The 27,559-nt window shown below is 33.6% G+C and overlaps 1 protein-coding gene across 1 annotated transcript in view; it reads right to left on the reverse strand.

Annotated features, from left to right (window-relative positions):
* Positions 1 to 26,721, reverse strand: part of LOC145299745 (uncharacterized) — a 31,881-nt gene extending 5,160 nt beyond the window's left edge. The window contains exons 1-2 of the mRNA XM_080144429.1: positions 26,530 to 26,721; positions 1,285 to 1,380 (exon numbers count right to left, since the gene is read on the reverse strand). Of these exons, the coding sequence (XP_080000555.1) occupies positions 1,285 to 1,380; positions 26,530 to 26,589 (156 nt within the window). The 5' untranslated portion in view covers positions 26,590 to 26,721. The remainder of the gene's footprint in view (positions 1 to 1,284; positions 1,381 to 26,529) is intronic.
* Between the last annotated feature and the right edge of the window lie 838 nt (positions 26,722 to 27,559).

Below are 27,559 nucleotides of genomic sequence, written 5' to 3' on the forward strand. Positions count from 1 at the left end.
CTATTTCCATCGATAAATAACTGATTAATGATACATAAAACATAATACTGTATTATATCATCGTCATTGTATCAGGCGAGTTGCCCGAAAAAAAATACTCTTTTCCTTCACGAATATTACCAATCTCGATTACACTGATGATGTCGTTTTGTTAACTGATGAAAAGTTGCCACATATCATAGAAGAGTCAGCTGTTATGATTGGACCGCAAACAAACGCAACTAAAACAGAATGTGTCCTTCTACCAAACCGGCCTAATTGAAACACTAGACACAACACCGCTACAACAAGTACTTGACATCGAATATCTAAGTAGCCACACTCATTCACTGAAAAAATAATTATATAGCTACTGTATAAGTAACGGATATGCGAGAAATACACAATAACAGCGAATTTCTCATAAAATTTGTTTTATATAAAGACTAGCTGGCAGCCCGACGTTGCCCGGTCATACAATACGTTTAAACATAACATTTTAATTTATGTAGATTGCGTATATATTATTATAGAATAAGTCCGCTATTGATTATTATATGTTACGTCGAATAATTCGCCCGGTCAACTAATTCGCAAAAATAAATAAATAAAATAAAATAAAATAAAATAAAATGAATTAATGATGATGTCGTTCATCAACTTTCGTCTGTGTTTGTTTACAATATCACGTCAGCTGATAATTGGGTTTGACGATGAATGCTCTTAAACAGTCATTTCAAATTAATGCTTAGTTTTAAAATATGAAAACAACGAAATGATTTGCGGCGATTTTAAATGGTTCATCTTCTTTTATCATGAATTGAATTCACAAATAAGAATAAAAAGTTGAGGTAGACACGGGCTTGAACAGGCGATCTGTAGTCGAATGCTCTACCATATGATAATAAATCTCTGTATTTAAAGAAGAAATGATTTGCTGAAATTTTATTATTTCCCTTGTCGGTGTAACGCAAAATATTCCCATGCAAAAAATTATTCTTTCTTATCTATAAGAGAGAAAATCTATTTTTAAGATCAGATTTTTTTTTGATTTTTTACACTCATTGGGTGAATTTATGTACAAAACATATCTAAGCGCACTGCCAGATATATAAATTAGATTGATGTTAAATTTGTAAAAGATAGGCTCAGCCGTTTCCTATGAGGAAGGAACTCAAAACACGAAGTTACTTTTATATAATAGATAGATAGATAGAAAGATTGATAGATAGATAGATAGATAGATAGATAGATATTATTTGTTTTTTTTATACATGTGTGAAAAGATGCAGAGGATTTACTTACATCTTTCTTCATGTCTTGTATGAGAAGACTTTTAAGTTGAGTCAAACAGTTGTTAATACGCGCTCGTCTCCTTCTCTCCATCAACGGTTTATTACTCTGAAAAGATTAAAAAAAAAAAGTAAGATTTAATTATTTTATAGAAAAATTATCTTAATATTCGTCTCATGTTGCCTGAATGGCAGAGTGAATTTCGAGCCTATAAAGCAATCCAGGATTAGTTATGAAGCATTTACATATATTAATATTAATAAGTAATATGAATTTGCCGGTTGACGTACAATTTAATTATAAGTTTATTGACAATCACTCGAAACGAAAAAAAAAAAAATACGTGAATCTTTTTGACTATTGGAACGCAGTTGGTTTTTCGAAATTTTCAAATAAAATGCACGTAAGGGTTTTTATGACGTGAATTGTCGTATATTGATAAAGATTTGGTAAATGACATGTTAGATTCCCAATTTAAAAAATCTGACTGGAATTATCTTTAATGTTGTAAAAAAAGAAGAATGTCAGGAAGGTTTAGTTGAGTCAAATATGGTGTCGGCGAAATACATAAATAGATAGATGTTATTTGTTTTTGTTTTTGCGATACGTTTGGAATGAATTCAATTATTTACGAAAGTGCATTTTTACCTAAATGCGAGTTGGAAATAATTTTCCCTTCAACCAATTTGGTACCTCCACATAGGGAGCGGTATATATATATATATATATATATATATATATATATATATATATATATATATATATATTATTTTTTAAAATAATAAATATATAGACAGATATAGAGAAAAGAGGATCCGGAAAAAAAAACAGAATGAAAGTTAGAGGGACGAATTTACGTTAAGCCAGGAACACGCGCAGATGCATAATCCAGTGTTATCAACTGACGCTATTTATTTTCTGCAATGTTATAAATTTGAGAGTTCATTCAAATTTTCCATGCATACATACACACACACACACTAACACACACACACACGCGCACACACACACACACACACACACACACACACACACACACACACACACACACACACACACACACATATATATATATATATATATATATATATATATATATATATATATATATATATATAGTGCAAAGTTTTGTTGAAAATTCAAAGACTCGTGTTTTCTTTTTTATAACCTTCGTTTATTTCGTGGATTTTTCCATTACAGCTGTTTCATTAATGAGTGGCAATTTTACGATTTATGTTTCCGTAAAAATATCCTGTCCCCACCAACTTCTTCAGATGTTTATCCATTAGATTTTTACAACAAATGGTATATTTTAAACATGCTGGACATCGTATTCGGGTAAAAAGTTTTCCACAGCCATGCTTCCTCACTTTCTTCATCTTTTGGTGTTATATATATAAACATTTATTTTTTAAAGTTTTTCTTTAATCCATGAATTTCCAATGAATTGCTCATCTCGTCGGGGTTAATGTCAGCAAAACAGATGCGCGTAATTATAAAGTTTGCTTATTAGCACATAAATTGAACATTAAATTTGAAATGATTGATAGGATAATTCATGGTTGAGTTAATGTATCATGTTCCTCATTCATTCTTTTGAGTTTTATTTGTTGTAATTCTACATAATTTATTTCAGAATTTCCATTTAAATTATAGCTCTATCTCGTATATTAAACTTTCTTTATCTGCTAAAGGGTGTCTTATAAATATTGATACTAATATTTCTTTGGACTTTAGATTTACAGCATTATACAATCTGTAATCCTACGATAGACATACATATATATGCATGTTATTTTTATTTATTTATTATTTTTACAACAGTAATCTATGTGGATGCATGTTTCGAGGCCTTGCTTCTCTTCAGCATAGCTTGACTGTTTCTATGATTCCCTTAAGAAATCAATTAAAAAAATCTACATAAATATCTACGTAAATATATAGACCATAAAAATGAATATCAAAATTATCTCTGGCTTAGTGATGTAATGGATTACACGCGGGACTCCTGAACATAAGGCGAACTCCTGAACATAAGGTCCGGAGTTCGAATCCTGGAATCTTAGAAACCGTCAAGCGTTGTTGATAAGAGGTAGGCCTTCGAAACATGCACATCCATAGGTTACCGTTTAAATTTTTTTTTTTTTTTATGTCTGAATAAAACTATGGGCGATTTCCTAAGAAATAAGATCTTCAAGGTGAAGACGCTAAGTTAACCGTATTATCGTTTAAAAACACAACAAATCTACATACACAAACGCATTTATATATATATATATATATACATATATATATATATATATATATATATATATATATATATATATATATAGTAGAAATGGTAATTAATAAAACCCTGAAGAAAGTGCTCAATACTGTTGTAGAGCAAATATGTGTTTTATTTTTTATTTTTTATTTTTTATTACCATATTTTTCTGTTAAGTTACATTTTTGTTTCGGCTACACGACCGCTTTTTTTTGCCGTCATGTAGCTTCCTCAGACTATATATATATATATATATATATATATATATATATATATATATATATATATATATATATATTGCTGCCTTATATGTATGCATTTCAGGGATTACAACAGGATACCGTTCTATAATCATTGATATTGAGACATGATGGACACTTTAAATGAGTGGACAATGCGACTTTTCTCTCGATGTCCGCCATACTTGTGTCATGTCGGAAAATCGAGCAGATTTATGACAAGAGCCATTTTGTTTTAAGGAAAGATGAAGAGAGAATTGAAAAGGGGAAAAATAGAAAAATGTCCATCGGTTTAATTTTTCATTTGTTTTCTTTATTTTTGTTACCGGAAATGTCACTGCATCGTCCAGTCAGACATAAAACCGTAATCTGCAGGTGTCACATTGAATAGAACGGATAGAAAATAAACAAATAAGAAATGACGTCCCGTGCTGATGTGGAAGGGGGGCGGGGCAGCACACGTTGACACGGCCGATATTTCACACACTGGATAAAAAAAATATATGGAAATCAGGATAAACCTAATCTATCTACCAAACAGAAACGCTTTTTCATGAAACATTTTTATAGGCGTGCTTTATTTTTGCAAGCGATTCGCCACTTATCAAAGCATGGGAACCACTCGAGGATAATTGCTTATGCATATAAGTTGGTCAATAGGGCAACAACATAATGATAGGTAGTGGCGGAAATAGCGAATAGGATTTGATTATTTAAAAGGACGGTTCATTAAGAACTTGAAAATGATCAGGTTGTAGTCAGCTGGAAAGCAGCTCTACAGTACAGATTTCTACAAACGGGCAGTTTTAGGAAGGAAACTTTTTATCACGGAATTAGATTTAGCTTTACACACAGGTAGTGTGGAGAATTGTTGACGGCTGCTGCAACTAGACGAGTGTTTGCTGTGAATGTTTTGCAGGTGAAACAATGTATTGAAACTCACTCGAGCACTTGCCAAATAACGATTAAGCAGAGATAGACTGGCAATGTTTCTTCTATTGTTTCCCGAGAATAGGACATTAGTTACTAGGATTTGAAATCGATTTTGAACAATGTGAATCCAGGGAAGGTTGCTCTCGCAGCTCCTCCCTAGATGAGACAACAGTTCACCATTTTAGAACATATAGCCAACACAATTTTGCGGCTTTAAGACAATAACTTGTAATGCACATAGTTAAGAATACATTTAGGGATTGATAACGGTGTGGATTTATAAATGTCTTTTGGAAAGTTCAGCTTTTCGCAGAGTGACTACGTTTGTCCAGAAAGCATAAATGAATGCAGTTCTTATAACTATTTTATACCAAAAAACCTTGCCTTATACGCAAATATAAACTTCTTTACTTTTTATGGCCCGTTAAAAAGTGGCAAAAGTTATAGGCTATTTACTTGGAATGACGTTTTATACCATATTGATCGTTGGATATGGTTTAAATTTGTGCTAAATTCCGTATTGAATCCATATTATTTCTTATTCTCCCTAGCTTTGCATCAAACAAATACCATAATACTTCGTAAGCTGCACATTATGATAGCAAAGGACCATACCAGGTTTCAGCCAGATCTGCCGAATAGTTTCTTCAAAATGTGCAACGGACTATCAGATATAGTAAGAGAAATATAATATAGATAAATTAAGTCTATTTGATTATAAAATCAGTTTTCTACATAGGAAATGCATAGGCCAGGAGTATATTTCTTGCTATTTGTCAATTTTGTTTTTGTATCAAACCCAACCACGTGTACATAAATATGTTCAATTATGCAGGATAATCAAGTTGACGCACTGTTTTTCATTACATCATAGTTAAGAAATGCTGAATTTGGTCAGTGCCAGATGAGTTACGCGTCAGGAATATCAGACGCTCTATTTGGAAGGGCAGCAACAGAGCTGTGTGAATAAATACAAAAGCTAACGTCATCATTTCCCTTAACCGACATTTAGATGTAATGGAACAGCCTCTTCAATTTAATATTCCCTAGGAATTTATCTATTTTAGAGAAGAAATATTTCAGCAGCCCAAAATGAATGCCGCAATGGGCATACATTTTTATTAATCTTCGTAATAACAGAAACTTATACATTTCTTATTGAAAATATTAGATAGCGTTTACACGAATAAACACGAAACTTTTGTTCGGCACTATCACCGTTTCACGTCAAAAACGTATATAAATAGGAACTATATAATTTTTCCCTAGCAACATTTTTTAGTAAGAAAACCAAAACGTTGCTAAAACTATTCCATCTGAAGGACAGTCTAAGTAAACTTAACCTCGTTCGGAGGTTTAGAAATGGGGTGTAGAGCCGGCTCTGCGTGAGTGCACGGATTTGATTGAGAGATTAAGAGGCGCTGACGTTCGGTTTGAAACATGAACTTCAGGCCGGCATTTGCGCAATGGTCACTCCTGCGTTTAAAAATGCCAACGGCATCGATCAGCCCGCGTTCGCATCAGATACGCTAGCGCACCCTATCCGATGTCTTTGTTCTATCGATGGGATACGCTTAGATAAAAATCGTATTGACTGAGAGTTTAATGTCTAAACTGTTTTGTCTCTTTCGACCTTTACACGTGATGATATCCATCGGCACGCATGTTAGAAAAAAATGTGTAATAAAATCCAAAACGCACACACAGACACACAAACAGGCACACACACCCACATAAACACATACACATACATACGAAGTTTGTGTTCACTTAATCGAACCGGGGGATTTTTTCCTTCGGCATCAAAATCTCTGAAATGGATTTTCCCCTGTTAATCGCGATATGTTAAGGCACCTGTGCAGTCCGAGGATGCCAACCATCCCAGAATTTGCATTCAATCTGGGAAAGGGTTATTTATTTTTTTTCTTTTGCGAATCCCCGGAAGAGCTCATAGCGAGGAGTGCTGACAGAGCCTGGCAGGCTCATTTTTCGGGCCAGGGTTCTCATCCTCGAGTGTGCTGACTATTCAATCTCACTATTTTGCCCTTGTGTCACCACTTTCCCACCGTATGAGGGGAATAAATAACATTGTGTCCATCTACTGCCTTGGACACTGTTAGACCGACTGATTTATACCAGTTTGATGATATAAATACAATTTATTCCTCGGTTGGTTTTCAATTGGCATTTGATTAATCGGATAATAAATTTCTAAAAAATGTCTCAAATTGTGCAACCGGCTTAACTCTTAGAAAACAAACACCCTTTTCCGAAACTGAAACTTTTTCAGATGAGATATATAGATATCCGAGTATTCCATTAACTTTCTTTTTTACCTCTCACACGTTGAGGTAGTAAAAAAAATCATATAAAAACACTAATTTTACTCACCCCAAATAATCAGATAAATTATAAGTTTCTTGAGATCTCTTGAATTTATTGAATTCCAGGACAAGAATGCATCTAGTGTAGTGGATTATCGCGCTAAGTGAAGTAACTTGAAAATACATTATTATAAGAAGGTGCACAATCTCTCATATGAGCCAATGTATATCGGTGTTCAGGGAAACCTAATTACCTAATTGGACTTCGAACAATTTGAATATTTCGTCAGGGTTTACTTGCTATGTAAAACATATGCTCGTCCGAATGTCCTGACAAACCTATCAACGAAGAACCGAGGACAATATGAGGATGTTGTCTTGTATATAATTGAAACTCTCATTCATATATATATATATATATATATATATATATATTTAGGCAGCATTTTTTCTTTTATGCAGGTTTCATTGAATAGCACAGACAACTCTTGCTTATTTTTCTTGTAATCCTTCTTTTCTCTTTGTCGGACCATTTTCCGAACCTGTTTTTAAAGTTGTGAAAGAAATTTCCCACAATCGCGGACGTTTTCGACCTCCATTGGTCATCCCTAGACGAGTAGTAAAAATAAAAAAAATAAAAAATGAAATTGAAAAATGAAAATAGCGAGATTAAATGAAAAGACGATAAAAAGACGATTAAAATCGCTTAAAATCACTAAATTACTCAAAAGCACTTGAGCGTGCCCTCCGTTTCGTTTTGAGTCTGGTTAATCGTTGGTTTATTAATGTGGATTAACAATGCCTCAATGATTGGGAGGCGCACTTCACAAAATTATTATTTATTACAAAAAATTTAAAACTAGCCAATTACTAATAAATAATAATCCTATATCCGATGGCAGTATGCTGAAAACTAGAAATGCTGTGTACGTCTGTAAATGTCCCATAGGAGAATGTGTCTTCAAAAATAATTCGTACATTGGCATGACTCGAACCAGCATCTCACGTCGTTTAACATGTCACCTGTCTTCCCCGAATAGTTCAATCTATCAACACCTCATAGCACACCACGCCTCTAAAACTGAATTTAGAGACATATTAATAAAAAAAAGCACGGCCATTTTAACTGTCTCATATTGCGAGGTTCGCCTGCCAATCTTTGAGGCATTGTTAATCCACATTAATAAACCAACGATTAACCATACTCAAAATGAAACGGATGGCACACTCAAGTGCTTTTGAGTATTTTAATGATTTTAAGCGATTTTAATCGTCGTTTAATCGTCTTTTAATCGTCTTTTCATTTCATCTCGCTATTTTCATTTTTCAATTTCATTTTTTATATTTTTACTACTCGCCTGAGGATGACCAATAGAGGTCGAAAACGTTCGCGTTTATGGGAAATTTCTTTTTTCACTCGAAAAAAAAAAGTTCAGAAAATGGTCCGACAAAGAGAAAAGGAGGATTACAAAAAAACAAAAACAAAAAAAACAAAACAAGGAAGAGTTGTCTGTGCTATTTAATGAAACGTGCACATATATATATATATGTATATATATATATATATATATATATATATATATAAAGCTGAACGTCTGTGTGTGTATGTGTGTGTGTGTATGTGTGTCTAGTCACGATTAGGCTCCTATATAGTTGACTATTATAGAAAAGTGATCATATATAATGATGGAAGATGTATCGAGACACAGGAATGGGTATGTTTGATCTGGCATAAAGATGATTCATTAAAATTGTGGATCAGCGTACGTGCCTGGTCCACAAAGTATGGAAATAAAAAAATTTAAATAAAAAAAAAACGTTTACAAGTATTTTGATATACATAATAATACTTTGATAAGTATATTTTAACTTTAATAGGGATGGTATAATAAAATTGTGGGGTCTGCGTTCGCGCCTGACCTCACAGAATGGAAATAGGCACACACTTTAATAAAGACTTTTCATATCTATCTGCGTAAGTATACTTTGATAATTATGTTTCAGTCTGAAAAAATATGGTATAATAAAATTATGGGGTGTTCGTTCGCGCCTGACCCCCATAGAATGGAAATATGTCGCAAAGTTTAACAAGGTTTTTTAATATAGATCCACAGAATATTGTGATAAGTGTTTCAGTGTGAACAGGTATGGTATAATAAATTATGGGGTCTATCTATTTTATTTTTACTTTCATCATATTTTGCTTTGGTTTTGATACCCCCAAATTTAACCCAAATTTACAACCGTTCCTTTTCATAACCTATCATACTTTCATAAATCAGAGTCCATTTTCTGTAAGCTGTTTTTGAACCCAGTCAACGACGGGTACTTTTGCTAGTATATATATATATATATATATATATATATATATATATATATATATATGTGTGTGTGTGTGTGTGTGTGTGTGTGTGTGTGTGTGTGTGTGTGTGTGTGTATGGGGTGGTGTTTGTTTGGCATGTTTATATATATATATATATATATATATATATACACACACACTAGCAGGCCGCTCCGCTAACCCGGTCGTAAAATACGCTTAAATATTATATTTTGATTTATGCAGACTTCGTATTTATTTTTATATAATGCGCTACCACCGAGAACCGAAACCAAAACGCTTATCTTATGATTTACTCATCCCTTGATGTTATGCCTGAGCTATGAAGACATGTTTGCTGCAAGGCTAAAAATGAAAATATGAATTAATAGCTCTTACGTTACGCATGCATATTCGTAATGCCGTCATTCGACCTTCAACTGGCAAATTCCACTTTTTTATTTACACCCATTTTCCCCAGCGGAAATGCAACACATTTGTTTGAATACCCTATATATTAAGTTTCATGTCTGTAGGCAAAAAACTGGCAGAGGAGTTTGGTAAGCAATGTTTGTTTAAATACATTTATATGTATATATACGCATACATAAATATATATAGAAAGAGGTCTGTGTTTACTATGACCTTTTTACGCAAATATTACGCAAGTATAAATTATGTAGAATGTCTGCATGAATATAATTACACGTAATAGTTAACTAAAAATGATCATCCCATAAGAAAACCAAAAAAATTATTAGGTAATTAATTAAACTGAATGTTTAAAAGAATATGCAAATTAGCTAGACCCTTTGCAGATGAATTCTACGGCCCACACATAAGAAAGTTTTTAAAAAAATATGTATATATACGTGTGTGTGGTTTCACAGAGTTTAGGAGCTGCTAAAGATTACATACTGAACCTTCATTCATCGTCTTCGGTGAGAGAATCCACCATATATAAAAAGCGATAAATAGTCAGGAGCGATTGTTGTTGTCGTCATATTCTTTATTGGGGATCGGATGTACCGATAGGAAGCGCTTGAGAAGAATATGGCCGAACAACAACTACTGAGCGCCGTAATATATAACAACAAAAAAGACCGCTCGGCGAATTGAAATGTTATCCAACAAAATCGGAAAAAAATACCCCGTCGTGTTCAGTCAGAAATGTTATAAAATAAATAAGTCGATTAAAAGAATAACGAATTGTAATAAAACCCGAAGCGCTTTTCGTCAAACAAATTTTTCAAGGATGTATGTCTGAAAGAAGGAAAGCATCTTTTTTTTTATTTTCTTTTTTTAGAAATACTAATACTAGTATGCGAAAGGGATAGAAACAAACAAACAAATAAATAAATAAAACTATGTCCAACTGTAACCGAAAGTTTCTCTGCTTACACAAAGTAGGGGGGGCTAGAACTGTTGGCAAGCGCCTCGCGTATAGGAAGGTGGAACACTCCGGAGATCATGTAGACTCACAGTCCTTTTTATCTACTAAGTGTTGTCCAATATCTGATCCTACTAACTGGCACCCCAATTATATATATATATATATATATATATATATATATATATATATATATATATATATATATATATATATATATATTAAAAGAGTTTATTTATGGTACAGAATTTACAAATGACAGAAAAAAGAATTCGTTTGGAGCCTAGGCGTCTTTCGCCATCCTCATCAGGGGCAAACGATGCCATTTTTTACCTTTTTTAAAAAAAGAAACTATGGGGAAGAAATTAAAATTAATGATGAAAATGAGAACGACTTATTTACAATTATAATATATATATATATGTATATATATATATATATATATATATATATTAAATGTAAAATTAAATTAGCATGTAAACGAATAGGCAGAAATTATGATTGTGAATAGATTCTTTACTTTTAATATCGATCTACAATCAACTTGTATAGTGGCACTGAAGACGGAAACATAACCTCAATGGAGTTGTTATTTGCAATCATTTGGACGATTTTGTAAAGGATAAATACCTTAAATATAGATCTACTTTATATCAACTCAAAAACAATATATATGCGCGTGGGGGGATGTATGTGTGTACGTGGGTGTGTGTTACAGAACATCATAACAGTATAGGTACCACCGGTTTTAAATAAAAAATAAAGGAATCAATATGTGTTCGACAATGTCGGGCGATCTTTAAGCTTCGTTTATATCTGTCTCCCAATATATATATATATATATATATATATATATATATATATATATATATATATAGATGTGTGTGTGTGTAAATATACATATATGTAAATGTACATCTATATATATATATATATATATATATATATATATATATATATATATATATATAGATCGTTTGAATTTTTATACTCCTAGCTTGTCGGATAAGTTATATTATACACATAGATGCGCACATATATATGTATGTGTGTGTTCGTGTGTTCGTGTGTCTGTTCGTGTGTGTGTGTGTGTGTGTGTGTGTGTGTGTGTGTGTGTATGTGTGTGTGTGTGTGTGTGTGTGTGTCCGCACGGATGTCATTCAGATGCGTATGTGTACGGCTTACTTTACAGAAATGTCTACTTGGAAAAATGAATTACATGTGTTAAGACTTAGCCATTGTCCTCCAAAAAGGACACCCTTAACGCGGCAGGTATTTTGTATTTGGGAATAAAAATGTGCGTACATTTCTTCAAAGGTGATATGAACTTCAGAAGACTGAATGAAAATGTCAATCGACTGCGTGCGAATTAAACACGATATGCCTCTTATAAGTACAAATGTAGACACAACACACACACACACACACACACACACATATATATATATATATATATATATATATATATATATAGAGAGAGAGAGAGAGAGAGAGAGAGAGAGAGAGAGAGAGAGAGATTCAGCCACTCTGGTGATTCGTAGACAGCAAACACGTGTCAGTAGATAATTATATTTAAAAAAACAATACATATAGCACTCTTCATTTGGGGGTACCAAATTGGTCTAAAGGAAAATTATTCCCAACTAATATTTAGGTAAAAATTCACTTATGAATAATTTCATTCATTCAAAAAGCATCGCAAAAACAAAACAAAAAATGACAACAAATTAACAATATATATATATAGGTTCGATCCTCGGCTTGGGAGAGGTGTTAGTCTAGCGGCACTGATGAGTTGTGATACAACGAAACAGGTCTGTATGTCGATGACTAAAATATATTTTATAAAGCTCCCCTCTTTGGTAGAGCACTCTTGTAAATTATCTTACTCGCTACTTAATTTAGCTGAAATAATGCGAAGCTCGCGATTTGTTTACAAACAAACGTTTGAGCCCTCTACGAGTAGCAGACGAATGTTTATTTAAATAATCGTTCTGACAAGTTAATTTCGGCCACCGATTCCGTAGTCAAGGGGATAGGACTGCCGACTGTCATCACGACGGTTCTAGGTTCGATCCTCGGCTTGGGAGAGGTGTTAGTCTAGCGGCACTGATGAGTTGTGATACAACGAAACAGGTCTGTATGTCGATGACTAAAATATATTTTATAAAGCTCCCCTCTTTGGTAGAGCACTCTTGTAAATTATCTTACTCGCTACTTAATTTAGCTGAAATAATGCGAAGCTCGCGATTTGTTTACAAACAAACGTTTGAGCCCTCTACGAGTAGCAGACGAATGTTTATTTAAATAATCGTTCTGACAAGTTAATTTCGGCCACCGATTCCGTAGTCAAGGGGATAGGACTGCCGACTGTCATCACGACGGTTCTAGGTTCGATCCTCGGCTTGGGAGAGGTGTTAGTCTAGCGGCACTGATGAGTTGTGATACAACGAAACAGGTCTGTATGTCGATGACTAAAATATATTTTATAAAGCTCCCCTCTTTGGTAGAGCACTCTTGTAAATTATCTTACTCGCTACTTAATTTAGCTGAAATAATGCGAAGCTCGCGATTTGTTTACAAACAAACGTTTGAGCCCTCTACGAGTAGCAGACGAATGTTTATTTAAATAATCGTTCTGACAAGTTAATTTCGGCCACCGATTCCGTAGTCAAGGGGATAGGACTGCCGACTGTCATCACGACGGTTCTAGGTTCGATCCTCGGCTTGGGAGAGGTGTTAGTCTAGCGGCACTGATGAGTTGTGATACAACGAAACAGGTCTGTATGTCGATGACTAAAATATATTTTATAAAGCTCCCCTCTTTGGTAGAGCACTCTTGTAAATTATCTTACTCGCTACTTAATTTAGCTGAAATAATGCGAAGCTCGCGATTTGTTTACAAACAAAAGTTTGAGCCCTCTACGAGTAGCAGACGAATGTTTATTTAAATAATCGTTCTGACAAGTTAATTTCGGCCACCGATTCCGTAGTCAAGGGGATAGGACTGCCGACTGTCATCACGACGGTTCTAGGTTCGATCCTCGGCTTGGGAGAGGTGTTAGTCTAGCGGCACTGATGAGTTGTGATACAACGAAACAGGTCTGTATGTCGATGACTAAAATATATTTTATAAAGCTCCCCTCTTTGGTAGAGCACTCTTGTAAATTATCTTACTCGCTACTTAATTTAGCTGAAATAATGCGAAGCTCGCGATTTGTTTACAAACAAACGTTTGAGCCCTCTACGAGTAGCAGACGAATGTTTATTTAAATAATCGTTCTGACAAGTTAATTTCGGCCACCGATTCCGTAGTCAAGGGGATAGGACTGCCGACTGTCATCACGACGGTTCTAGGTTCGATCCTCGGCTTGGGAGAGGTGTTAGTCTAGCGGCACTGATGAGTTGTGATACAACGAAACAGGTCTGTATGTCGATGACTAAAATATATTTTATAAAGCTCCCCTCTTTGGTAGAGCACTCTTGTAAATTATCTTACTCGCTACTTAATTTAGCTGAAATAATGCGAAGCTCGCGATTTGTTTACAAACAAACGTTTGAGCCCTCTACGAGTAGCAGACGAATGTTTATTTAAATAATCGTTCTGACAAGTTAATTTCGGCCACCGATTCCGTAGTCAAGGGGATAGGACTGCCGACTATCATCACGACGGTTCTAGGTTCGATCCTCGGCTTGGGAGAGGTGTTAGTCTAGCGGCACTGATGAGTTGTGATACAACGAAACAGGTCTGTATGTCGATGACTAAAATATATTTTATAAAGCTCCCCTCTTTGGTAGAGCACTCTTGTAAATTATCTTACTCGCTACTTAATTTAGCTGAAATAATGCGAAGCTCGCGATTTGTTTACAAACAAACGTTTGAGCCCTCTACGAGTAGCAGACGAATGTTTATTTAAATAATCGTTCTGACAAGTTAATTTCGGCCACCGATTCCGTAGTCAAGGGGATAGGACTGCCGACTGTCATCACGACGGTTCTAGGTTCGATCCTCGGCTTGGGAGAGGTGTTAGTCTAGCGGCACTGATGAGTTGTGATACAACGAAACAGGTCTGTATGTCGATGACTAAAATATATTTTATAAAGCTCCCCTCTTTGGTAGAGCACTCTTGTAAATTATCTTACTCGCTACTTAATTTAGCTGAAATAATGCGAAGCTCGCGATTTGTTTACAAACAAACGTTTGAGCCCTCTACGAGTAGCAGACGAATGTTTATTTAAATAATCGTTCTGACAAGTTAATTTCGGCCACCGATTCCGTAGTCAAGGGGATAGGACTGCCGACTGTCATCACGACGGTTCTAGGTTCGATCCTCGGCTTGGGAGAGGTGTTAGTCTAGCGGCACTGATGAGTTGTGATACAACGAAACAGGTCTGTATGTCGATGACTAAAATATATTTTATAAAGCTCCCCTCTTTGGTAGAGCACTCTTGTAAATTATCTTACTCGCTACTTAATTTAGCTGAAATAATGCGAAGCTCGCGATTTGTTTACAAACAAAAGTTTGAGCCCTCTACGAGTAGCAGACGAATGTTTATTTAAATAATCGTTCTGACAAGTTAATTTCGGCCACCGATTCCGTAGTCAAGGGGATAGGACTGCCGACTGTCATCACGACGGTTCTAGGTTCGATCCTCGGCTTGGGAGAGGTGTTAGTCTAGCGGCACTGATGAGTTGTGATACAACGAAACAGGTCTGTATGTCGATGACTAAAATATATTTTATAAAGCTCCCCTCTTTGGTAGAGCACTCTTGTAAATTATCTTACTCGCTACTTAATTTAGCTGAAATAATGCGAAGCTCGCGATTTGTTTACAAACAAACGTTTGAGCCCTCTACGAGTAGCAGACGAATGTTTATTTAAATAATCGTTCTGACAAGTTAATTTCGGCCACCGATTCCGTAGTCAAGGGGATAGGACTGCCGACTGTCATCACGACGGTTCTAGGTTCGATCCTCGGCTTGGGAGAGGTGTTAGTCTAGCGGCACTGATGAGTTGTGATACAACGAAACAGGTCTGTATGTCGATGACTAAAATATATTTTATAAAGCTCCCCTCTTTGGTAGAGCACTCTTGTAAATTATCTTACTCGCTACTTAATTTAGCTGAAATAATGCGAAGCTCGCGATTTGTTTACAAACAAACGTTTGAGCCCTCTACGAGTAGCAGACGAATGTTTATTTAAATAATCGTTCTGACAAGTTAATTTCGGCCACCGATTCCGTAGTCAAGGGGATAGGACTGCCGACTATCATCACGACGGTTCTAGGTTCGATCCTCGGCTTGGGAGAGGTGTTAGTCTAGCGGCACTGATGAGTTGTGATACAACGAAACAGGTCTGTATGTCGATGACTAAAATATATTTTATAAAGCTCCCCTCTTTGGTAGAGCACTCTTGTAAATTATCTTACTCGCTACTTAATTTAGCTGAAATAATGCGAAGCTCGCGATTTGTTTACAAACAAACGTTTGAGCCCTCTACGAGTAGCAGACGAATGTTTATTTAAATAATCGTTCTGACAAGTTAATTTCGGCCACCGATTCCGTAGTCAAGGGGATAGGACTGCCGACTGTCATCACGACGGTTCTAGGTTCGATCCTCGGCTTGGGAGAGGTGTTAGTCTAGCGGCACTGATGAGTTGTGATACAACGAAACAGGTCTGTATGTCGATGACTAAAATATATTTTATAAAGCTCCCCTCTTTGGTAGAGCACTCTTGTAAATTATCTTACTCGCTACTTAATTTAGCTGAAATAATGCGAAGCTCGCGATTTGTTTACAAACAAACGTTTGAGCCCTCTACGAGTAGCAGACGAATGTTTATTTAAATAATCGTTCTGACAAGTTAATTTCGGCCACCGATTCCGTAGTCAAGGGGATAGGACTGCCGACTGTCATCACGACGGTTCTAGGTTCGATCCTCGGCTTGGGAGAGGTGTTAGTCTAGCGGCACTGATGAGTTGTGATACAACGAAACAGGTCTGTATGTCGATGACTAAAATATATTTTATATATATATATATATATATATATATATATATATATATATATATGTTTCTGGGAAAATATATGTTATTTCCTTGTAATATATACTAATCCTTATTTAAGAAGCTCAATATAATTACAGAGCAATATAATGAATAAATAACAAAATACTATATTCCATAGTTCATGATGTAAATATCAACTGAATTAAAGGTATAAATTATAAAATGGTCAACATTATGAACTTTGGAATATAGTGTATGGTCATTTATTCACCATATATATATGTGTGTATGTATGTGTGTGTGTGTGCATTGCATACATTTTGTCTACAGGTCTATATTAGCGCAAGTCCTATTAAAGATACGGAATTTCTTTTTAATTATGTTTTTCTTATATTTTTTCGGAATTTATTTGATCAACGCTGGAAGCTTGCTTTCATTCTGATTAAAGTTTTCAGTGTCTTTTCATTGTGTCCTTATCGCCTGAACTAGTGATCAAACTTTCAATCACCGGAAGATTCGATTACAATCGATTATCTTTACTTTACACGTCTGTGGATTTCAGCTTTCGACCTTAAAGAAAAATGGATGTTTTATGAGATGAAACGTTCTAAAAATTACAAGAAGAGAACAACTGTCTAAATAGGCTAACATACACGATGAAACGATGCATCGATCCAGAACAAAAAGACAGAAAACATCCATAAATTCACTAGTGATTATTACATTGTACTCAATATATAATATCAAGTATTTATTTGCTTCCCGCGAAAGCAAATTAGGCACAGTGTCGTTTTTAATGTGGGGGGAAACCAGTTCCCCCCTAACGGGGGCACTCTTGCAGTATCCCAAAAAATAGTAATTGTCATCAGTGTAAAAGGTACCCCTACATTGACCAAGGAACAACCTAATTTAAGTAAATCATCAGAACAGAGACTACACTCTGATCCTGGCCCGAAGGCCAAGAACAATACCTGTGCCGATACCAAGTAGTGATTTCCAAAGTTTGTTGTTTTTTTAAGCATGACTTAGGTGACATCAGCTAAAATTGAAACGAAAGCAGTTAGCTCACTTTTTTCATTAGTGCAAGCTTAAAATAGACACATTAATTCGACTTGTGTCTGTCAGTTTTTAGTTTTTCTAATTTTAAAAAAAATTTGCAGCTTTTTTTGTCGGCTTAAATTAAATATACTTTATTCTACATGTCTTAATAAATAATAACTCCTAACACGATTAATCAACGTGAACCTTTCTACAACCTACCTCTTCGAATTAGATTAATAATCTTAACAGAAAGAACGTTTTAATTAAGATCGAGGCTTGCTATTTTCACATCTCGTTCTCTACAACTCTCCGTACGTAAAGTTGATATTAAAAATATATCTTCCACTTTATAGACGTACACTATTTTTTTTTTGTATTTTGACGTTTATGTTTTAAATTTAAAAAATAAAGCAACAAAAAAGAACATCCCCGGCATTTCATGGACCCATCACATATTGGGGAATTAAATCTTAAATGTTTTTTTTTTCTTTTTTTCGAAAAAAAAATATTTATCCACATCATAGGTCCTGGGTATGACCTTAAACTATATCCAGCGGTGAGGACCCAGCTTGCAGGCTTTGGGGAGTGTGAAACCACCCTTTAATTGCCATTGCTACCAGGTCCACTCTAACCCGGAGTGGTAGTACCTGTTAGGGTCCCGACTATGGGTTAAATAGAAACGGACTTGAAAACAACAAATATATTCTATTAAAAATTTTTTCTTCAATCTTTGGATTCGGCATTAAATAACCTGAAAAGGGTTGATATGCCGTAAAACAAAAACAACCAACCATATTCACACCATAGACACACCACGTATACCCAAACTTTAATATTTATTATTTTTTTCTATCTTTCTTCAAATAAGTTATCTTGAGAAAGTTTTGAATAATAAATAAGAAACATCGATGAACATCTAAACAATTTTCAGTTTTCCTTTTTCATCTTTGTATTTTTCTTTTCAGAATACAATTGTTTCGGCATAACACCAAAAGCAAAATATATGAGCCGTTTTTTTTTTTTTTTTTTTTTTTTTTTTTGAAAGGTTTAACTTCAATGCATCTAAAAAGAAGGAACGCCCAGATATAGAAAAACCTTTCTACAACTTGCATTCATTTTATTTTTTTCCACAATCCTTTTCATAATAGTTGTTTTTATCCAATAATATTTAATTATATCATTATAACTGTAGAATTACACTATCGGGATTTTCGAAAACTGTATATAATAAAAATATTAATTTCTTGCTTTACCTCTGGAAAAAGTATATTTCACACACACACACACACACACACACACACACACACACACACATATATATATAGTGAATGAATGACGAAAGTCTATATTCCAAAGTCCATGATGTTGATCATCTTACAATTTATTTCTATAATATAGTTGATATTTACAATACTTGACAGTATCTGTTTCGTAGCACAATAACTAATCACTTAATTAATATATCAATATTATAAAATGCGTTTCATTAGAAACGCATTTTATTTCCTTTTGATGGATTGATTGTTGCTATTTTTTCTTACTAGTTAAGGGCAAAATAGATTCACTAATTGATATAATAATATTAAGTGATTGATATTGTGCTACGAAACAGATACTGTCAAGAATTGTAAATGCCAACTGAATTAAAGGAATAAAGTGTAAGAATGTCAACATCATGAACTTCGGAATATAAACTTTTGTCATTCACTATATTGCTCTATAATTACATTGAACTTCTTAAATAAGGGTTGGTATATATTATGAGGAAATAAAGGAGATTTCCACACACACACACACATATGTATATATAATATATATATATATATATATATATATATATATGTATATATATATATATTAAAGTATATTGTTAAACGTTATCAATAAATATTAGAACTTCAATACTACTACTACTACTACTACTACTACTAATAATAATAATAATAATAATGATAATAATAATGATTTATAGCTACTCCACAAAAATGTAGTATTAACATGAATTGGCACCACACAAAAAGATTAAGGAGGATGGAAAGACATAAGGGAGAAAGCACTAGCCAGACCTCTACGAAATGAGTGCGAAACTCTCCACTGGATGAGTGGGAAAAAAACTGGAACATTAGAAAGGTTATATCCACCCGAAATCTAGTGAAAGCCAACAGTCGGTGCCAACGAGAAATCAATGGTAAACAGGTATAGTGATAACGCAAATTTCTCTGCAAATATTGCCGGAGAAATGGAAAATACTAGATATCTGTGAAGACTTTTAACGCAGGCTTCAGGAGACACCACAGATTGTCGCTAGTGAATACTCTCTTATGATGGCCTGTGTAAAAACTCCTAGTAGTAGTAGTAGTAGTAGTAGTAGTAGTAGTAGTAGTAGTCTTGGCCTTCGGGTCGGGATCAAAGTGTAGTATATGTTCTGCAGATGCTGCACTTAAGATATTTTGTGCCAGTCAATGGAGGGGAAACCCTCTATACTGGGACAATTATTATTTTTGGTAACCAGAGTGCCCCCTTTTTGCCTACTTTTAGGGGAGCTGGTTTTTACCCCACATTAAAAACGGCCTTGTGCCTAATTTGTTTTGGTGGGGAAGCAAATAAATTCAATAATAACAACAACATGTATGTTTGAGAGTTAATGGTGTTTAAATGCTTCGTCTTTTGCATTGTTCCTATCATTCAACTTCTTAATTGTCTTTTATTTTTTACTGTTCCCCTATTTCGGATTGAAATTCACTAAGTTTACTTGACTGCAATTATTATTAGTATGAACTAATAAGGAAACATTTCAGCTGTGTAGTTTCCAGAATATTTGATATATAATGGCTGTGCTTATTTAGATTATTCGCACTAATAATCCCATCTTAGGTGTTATTTTCCTAACGTTTATGACCTTCTCGTATGCCTATATGGATCACCGAAGGAAACATCCTTGTTTTAATCTACTAAGTAAAGTCGGTGTTGTTTCGTAAACCATGACTGAGTAGAAGTTTTAAATAATTCGTAATTGTATTCTTACTAGCGTCTTTATTGAAAAGTAAACCCTTACCTAAAGAAAAGTGTCACTTCAAACTGAATAACACGTTAACACTGTTATATGTGCCAGGACTTTTTCCGTTCATGGATTATATAAAGGGTCACCTCTGAACTTCCGTGTAGATCTCCGATTCTCAAGTTCAACATAACACCCTTGAAGAAAACCGAGGCACCCAATAGTGAACAGTAATCCGAATAATTCAAACAGTACATATCAATTCACATCTCAAAATCCAAAACATTGTGTCATAGCTGTACTTTTTAAGAATGTTCATTGCCTATTCTATTTTGAAAATGAACGCTGAAATGATTTCTGCGTGGCTTATCTGTGGCCATTTATTGATTACATTTCTTATTTTCTTTATATCTTGTATCTTTATATCTATAAAAGTGAAAGTGTATGTGTGTGTGTCTGTGTACATTTCCCTTCGCAATAACTCTGTCAATTTTTAGTCTACAGGATCGAAATTTGATATACAGGGTACTGAGATGTGGGAAAATCGATGTGACTGAATTTCGGCCAGAAATTTGGCGATTAAGGGGTCAAAGTTCAACGATTTAACTTTTGAGAACTCTATCAAACTCCTCCGACATTTTTTAGTCTAAACACTTGAAATTTTAGATATAGGTTTCTAAGACATGGGTCTAACTTAATGACTTGATTTGAGCCCAAAACAATAAATGTTGAGGGGTCATAATAGGCGTCAACTTAAAAAAAATTGACCTTTTTTTTTGCTCAACATATACCTCCAAACACCCGGGCAACGCCGGGCCGAAATGCTAGTCAATATATATATAAAAATGAAAGTGTCTGTCTGTGTGTCTGTGTGTCTGCGCAATAACTCTGTCAATTGTAAGCCTACAGATTCGAAATTTGATATACAGGGTACTGAGATTTGGGAAAATCGATGTGATTGGTTTTCGGACAGAAATGTGGCGATTAAGGGGGTCAAAGTTCAAAGTTATTATATAAACTTTTAATATAATTCAAATCATATTTGAAGATCACTTGATATATAACATGTTCATGTTAATATATTGTTCAGAAATTTGGGCGTCGTTGAGCTTGGAAGCCTATTTCATTCTCGGGGACTTAAAGACTATGCATTTAACTGCACGGCCGCGAAAAAGTGCATATATATCGTTACATAAATGAAAGATGTCCGAATAAAAATGTCAATATGATGGTATATGTTTATATATATATATATATATATATATATATATATATATATCATTTTCCTATACATTTGCGTGTTTTTTTGTATCGATATTCATATTAAAATATATTTTCTATTCATTAAGATAAAAATAAAACTTTGTTATATATGGATCGTGGAATTGCATTCATCTGCAAGCTAATTTGCATATTCTTTTAAACATTCATTTTAATTAATTCCCTATTAATGTTTTTTTTTTCGGTTTTCTTGTAGGATGATCATCTTTAGCTACCTATTACGTGTAATTATATCCATGCAGATATTCTATATGATTTATAATTGCGTAATATTTATGTAAAAAGCTTATAGCAAACACAACCCTCTTGCTATGTATATTTATGTATGCGTATATATATTTGTTTAAAATATTTTGCCTACAAAACTCCTCTGTCAGTTTTTGGTTAACCGACATGAAACTTTATATATAGGGTATTCGAACTGATGTAAAACTTTATATTTAGGTTTTAGCGGGGGAAAATCGGTGGAAAAATGTGAAAATTAAAAAAATTGGAATTTTCCAGGTAAAACTTAAACGACAGCATTACGAATATGCATGCATAACGTAATAGTTATTGGCCATGTTATAAATTTTATGCCTTGCAGCAAACATATCTTCATAGCTCAGGCAATAACATCAAAAGAGAATGTAAATCATAAGCTACACGTTTTGGTTTCGATTCTCGGCTGTGTCCCACGAGTCATTTTATTTTTAAACTTTTTAAATCATTTCTATATATTGAGTCCAATATAATTTAATAATTAATACGATAATAAATAAGAAATCTGTATTAATTAGAATATCATATTTAAGCGTATTTTACGACTGGCTAATGCCGGGCTGCCTGCTAGTATGTATATATATATATATATATATATATATATATATATATATATATATATATATATATATATATATATATATATATATATATATATAAACATAATTTCATATCAAAGCCCAAACAATACAAGATTTTCTTGCCAATATATATTTATCGCTATTTATATAAAAACGGTACTATGTCGCTGTGCGTGTAAGTTCATTCCACATAGACTCCGAAACGGCTCGAGTATTTCTTTTTAATTTCACACGAACCTACTTTATACGCCGTAGGGGGTTTTGAAGTTTTGTATCGGAATGCCCTTGATAAGTATGAAAAATCAATAACTGAAAATATCCAATTAAAAAGGAAATAGTCCGATTTTGTACAAAGTTAAATAGAGCAAGAACATCACAAGAAAAAAAAGAGAACACTAAAAATCCCTATAAATTCCGTTTAAATATATAAGAAAATCAGTCGCACAACCTCCTTAGTATCACACAATATTGTTTTGAATTGCCAAGGAGGATGGATATAGCGAAGGGGAGAGCACAAATATGACCGCCACTTGAAATTTGCCGATATTACTGGAACTTTAAAGAACGTAATTTCATTCAACTTCCAAAGAAAACCAACGGTCCATGCTAGCGAGATATCAGACTTCGACTTCGACTTCAACTTCAATGAACACTACTGATCATTATCTATGAATAATGACGTATGTGAAAATCCCTAGGAAGAAACAACAATAGCAACGAAAATAGTAATAATAATAATAATAATAATAAGAAGAAGAAGAAGAAGAAGAAGAAGAAGAAGAAGAAGAAGAAGAAGAAGAAGAAGAAAAATACTAATCAGACCTTCGCTGGCTGAATGCTGCATTCCCAAGGTCACAGAGAACTGGGACCTTGGAAAGGCTTATTGCCACCCAAATCCCAATGGAGACCAATGATCACCACCAACGAGAAATCAATGGTAAGCAGCTGTGGCGATAACTCAAATTCTTTGCAAAAGTCATCTAAAGAGGTGGAGAGTGCTCGAAGTCTGGGGAGATTTGTTGTCACTCAGACTCTAGGGGACACCACCAGTTCTTCTCAAAGAGCAAGCTTTGGTGGTGGCTTGTGTGGCCACTCCTAGTGAGCAAATAATAATAATAATAATAATAATAATAATAATAATAATAATAATAATAATAATAATAATAATAATAATAATAATAATAACATTAATAATAATAATAATAATAATAATAATAATAATAATAATAACAACAACTATTGTAATAATAATGAAACTAAGGAAATTAAAACTACACAGTAGATAAGAAACATCATATAATCAGAAACTACTTCCTTATCAGCATAGGTTTGTCTTAGAAAAATTGGCCTAAGGTGGAAGACCGAAGAGGGAGGGCATCATCCAGCCCCCCCCCCGTCACATTATTTGCAGCTGTTGACAGGCGTGGAGAATACTAGAATCATGAGGATGCTTAACGTAACTCAGTATCCAGAGAAAAAACAAACCCGGGCATCAGTGAGAAAGAGGACTCATCCTATTTTCTCTTTTTCGAAAAAGAGAAGTAGCGGATGTATCACTGTTCTTATGTTCATGACAAGTGTTCAACTGCGCTTCTACAGGATGTTTTTATGGTGACGAACTTTAAATTGACAAGTCAATTTTATTTAATTGCACATTTAGCAATTATCGGCTATTTTGAGTTCAGCTTGGTTTGGCAATTCATCACGAAGACACTGACACCCAGGCAGCGTTTGTAAATTGCAAATGATACGATCAACTCACTGAGAGAAACATTTGATAGACGAATAATTTCAGGAAATGAACTTGTGAACAGATCACCTCGTTCGTGCGATTTAATCCGATTTAATTATTTTCCTTGGAGATATGTAAACTTCCACGTCTACGTTGATAAACCAGACACAATAAACTACTTCGAAGACAACATTCGACGCATTATTTCCGAAATACAACCTAATTTAATACGGAGAGTTTATGAAAATGAAACCTCTAGATTACGCCATATACGCACGAGCTGTGGAGTCATATGATCTTAATTTTACTTAAATTATGAATGCCAAAATTTAATCTCTGAAATAAACTACATATTTTTTTATAATTAGTTTTGTGTGATTTATTTTGATTTAAAGTTCGCCGCATCTAAAAAAAGACGCTTTATCTATGTCCCCCATCATACTCATCCAACTACAACAAATGCTAAGTTTACTTTACTAGCTGTGCCTAAAACTAAACGTAAATTACATGATCAAAGTTTGTTATCAGCTGACTATGAAATGGCCGTTTTCAAGTCTAACGTGAACAAGTTTCTGTTAAGCCGTACTCTTAAATAAACAAAGAATACTGAAGTTCAACCATTACTGATAATTACAGTATTGTCTCAGAAGTCAACTGACTATTGTTTATTTATATCCTCGGGTCGCTTGAGTATTGATAAGTGTTTACCCCTTACTAATCATAAAAAAATAATCATAATCTCCAACACTCATCAAGAACTTGCAATTTTTTTTTATTTATCGTGTCTATTGAATTAATTAAATTAAAGAGAATTACATTTCCTACCAGCGATAAATTAATGATAAACGACTGTTGTGATAACGCAAAATGACAAGCAACCGTGACCAAAAAGCAAAGATGTGTTGTTATAGGGATTACAGGAAACTTTGCTTGTTATTTAGAATGAGTAATCACTGATAAGGAGTGAATACTGCTACTACTATTACTAGTAATTCTTATTGTCAGTGGGCAAACATTGATGTTGAGCTGTTTAAGAATTTCTATCAAGTACTGAATAATAATAATAATAATAATAATAATAATAATAATAATAATAATACCAACAATAACAGCAAAAACAATAATAATAATAATAATAATAATAATAACAATAATAATAATAACAATAATAATAAGTATAATAATAACAATAACAATAATAATAGCAATAATAATAATAACAATAATAACAATACAACTACTAAGAATAATACTAATACTAATAACAACAACAACAATAATAATGACAACAACAATAATAATACTAGTACTAATAATCAAAATAATAATACCGACACCACCAATAATAATAATAATAATGATAATAATAAAAGCAATAATAAAAAAAAATAATAGTAACAATAATAATACTAGTAATACTACTACTAATGATAATAATAATATTAACAACAACAATAATAATAATAATAATAATAATAATATCAATGATTACTCGTTAACAGCGACCAGTGAAGATCGATGGTTGTGCCAATGAGAAATCAATGGTAAGCGGCTGTTATGATAACGCAAATCCATCTGCAATGGTTATTGAAAGATGTGGACAGTGCTAGATATCTGGGGAGACTTGTTGTCACTCAGACTCCAAAAAATGCCACAAGTTGTTTTCAAAGAGAAGTATTTGATGACCTGTGCGACTACTCCTAGTGAGTTTGTAATAATAATAATACTCCGTAAATTAATGTGAGACCGGCTTGATAGCATTTGTTAGTGAATTAAATAACGTCTATTCTTTTAAATTCAAACGCACGTCACATAAACTCATAAATACTCAGAAATATTGTAAAGAGAAATATAGCGAAACTAAAATTGATTTCACCTACCCTTTTATTGGAAGTCCTCGTCGAAGTGATTTTAGCTGGTGTAGAACTTTCGACATCCATAATGGCACGTGCTTTGTCTTCACCGATGGGGGGAAGGTGGTTACCTCTGTCGGAATGCGACTCCAAATCGGTTGTGAACGATGGTCAGTTACAGGTGTGTGAGCTCCGTGGGGTCGGGCATATGGTGTTTCACCTGGCAATCCAAACTTTACGAATCGGAAACGTGAAATTGTGTCCACTTTTGTTTTTCTTTTTTCTTTGTTGGATTGTTTTACGTTTCTATTTGATGTGCACGTTTTTGTGTTTGTTCTGAGTGTTATATTTTTTTATGTAAATAACTATTGTTTAAGATGGCTCGTGACTTTTAGACGTCTGCTATAATTTTAAAATAAAACATGAATCACATTATTAAATTTGAAAATATCTAAAGGAATAAAAACAATAAATGAAACATTAGGTACTGTTTAAAAAAAAAGACAATCTATTTCATAAATTTAAATATTGTTTATTTTTTGTAAGTTATAAGAATAAAAATTTATAAAATATTCATAACTGAATTCTTAATTTATAACTGAAACTTGAATGTTATTTTGATTAACCACGCCGTTTAATGCTCTTTTAGGCATGTGTTTTTAGCGGCTGGTAAAAATAAAGCGAAACAAAAAGAAAACACTGACTCGTAACCAGTGCCCGTGATTTAAATTATATTCAGTCACTTTAGATTTTTTACTTTGAAAACATACTTCGTTTTTCTTTGGTATTATCATAAAAACAAACGTGTGTGATATTATCTATAGGTGGCTCGTTTGGTTTCAAGCGTATCACGAGGTCAAAATTTGCGGCGAAACCGGATAAATATTAAATACACTTTTTATTTATATAAATTCAAAAGTGCAGTTAAATTGTCTCTGCTTTGTTGGGCTTTGCAATTTATGATTTGTCAATTTACATACAGAGCAATTTTATTTTTTGACACTATTCAGTATGAGAAAACAGTCACATTTACGCGCGTTTCTTAAATAGTAAAATT

Source organism: Euprymna scolopes, chromosome 2, assembly GCF_053919585.1.
Source record: "Euprymna scolopes isolate OS-2025 chromosome 2, ASM5391958v1, whole genome shotgun sequence".
Taxonomy (NCBI): domain Eukaryota; kingdom Metazoa; phylum Mollusca; class Cephalopoda; order Sepiida; family Sepiolidae; genus Euprymna; species Euprymna scolopes.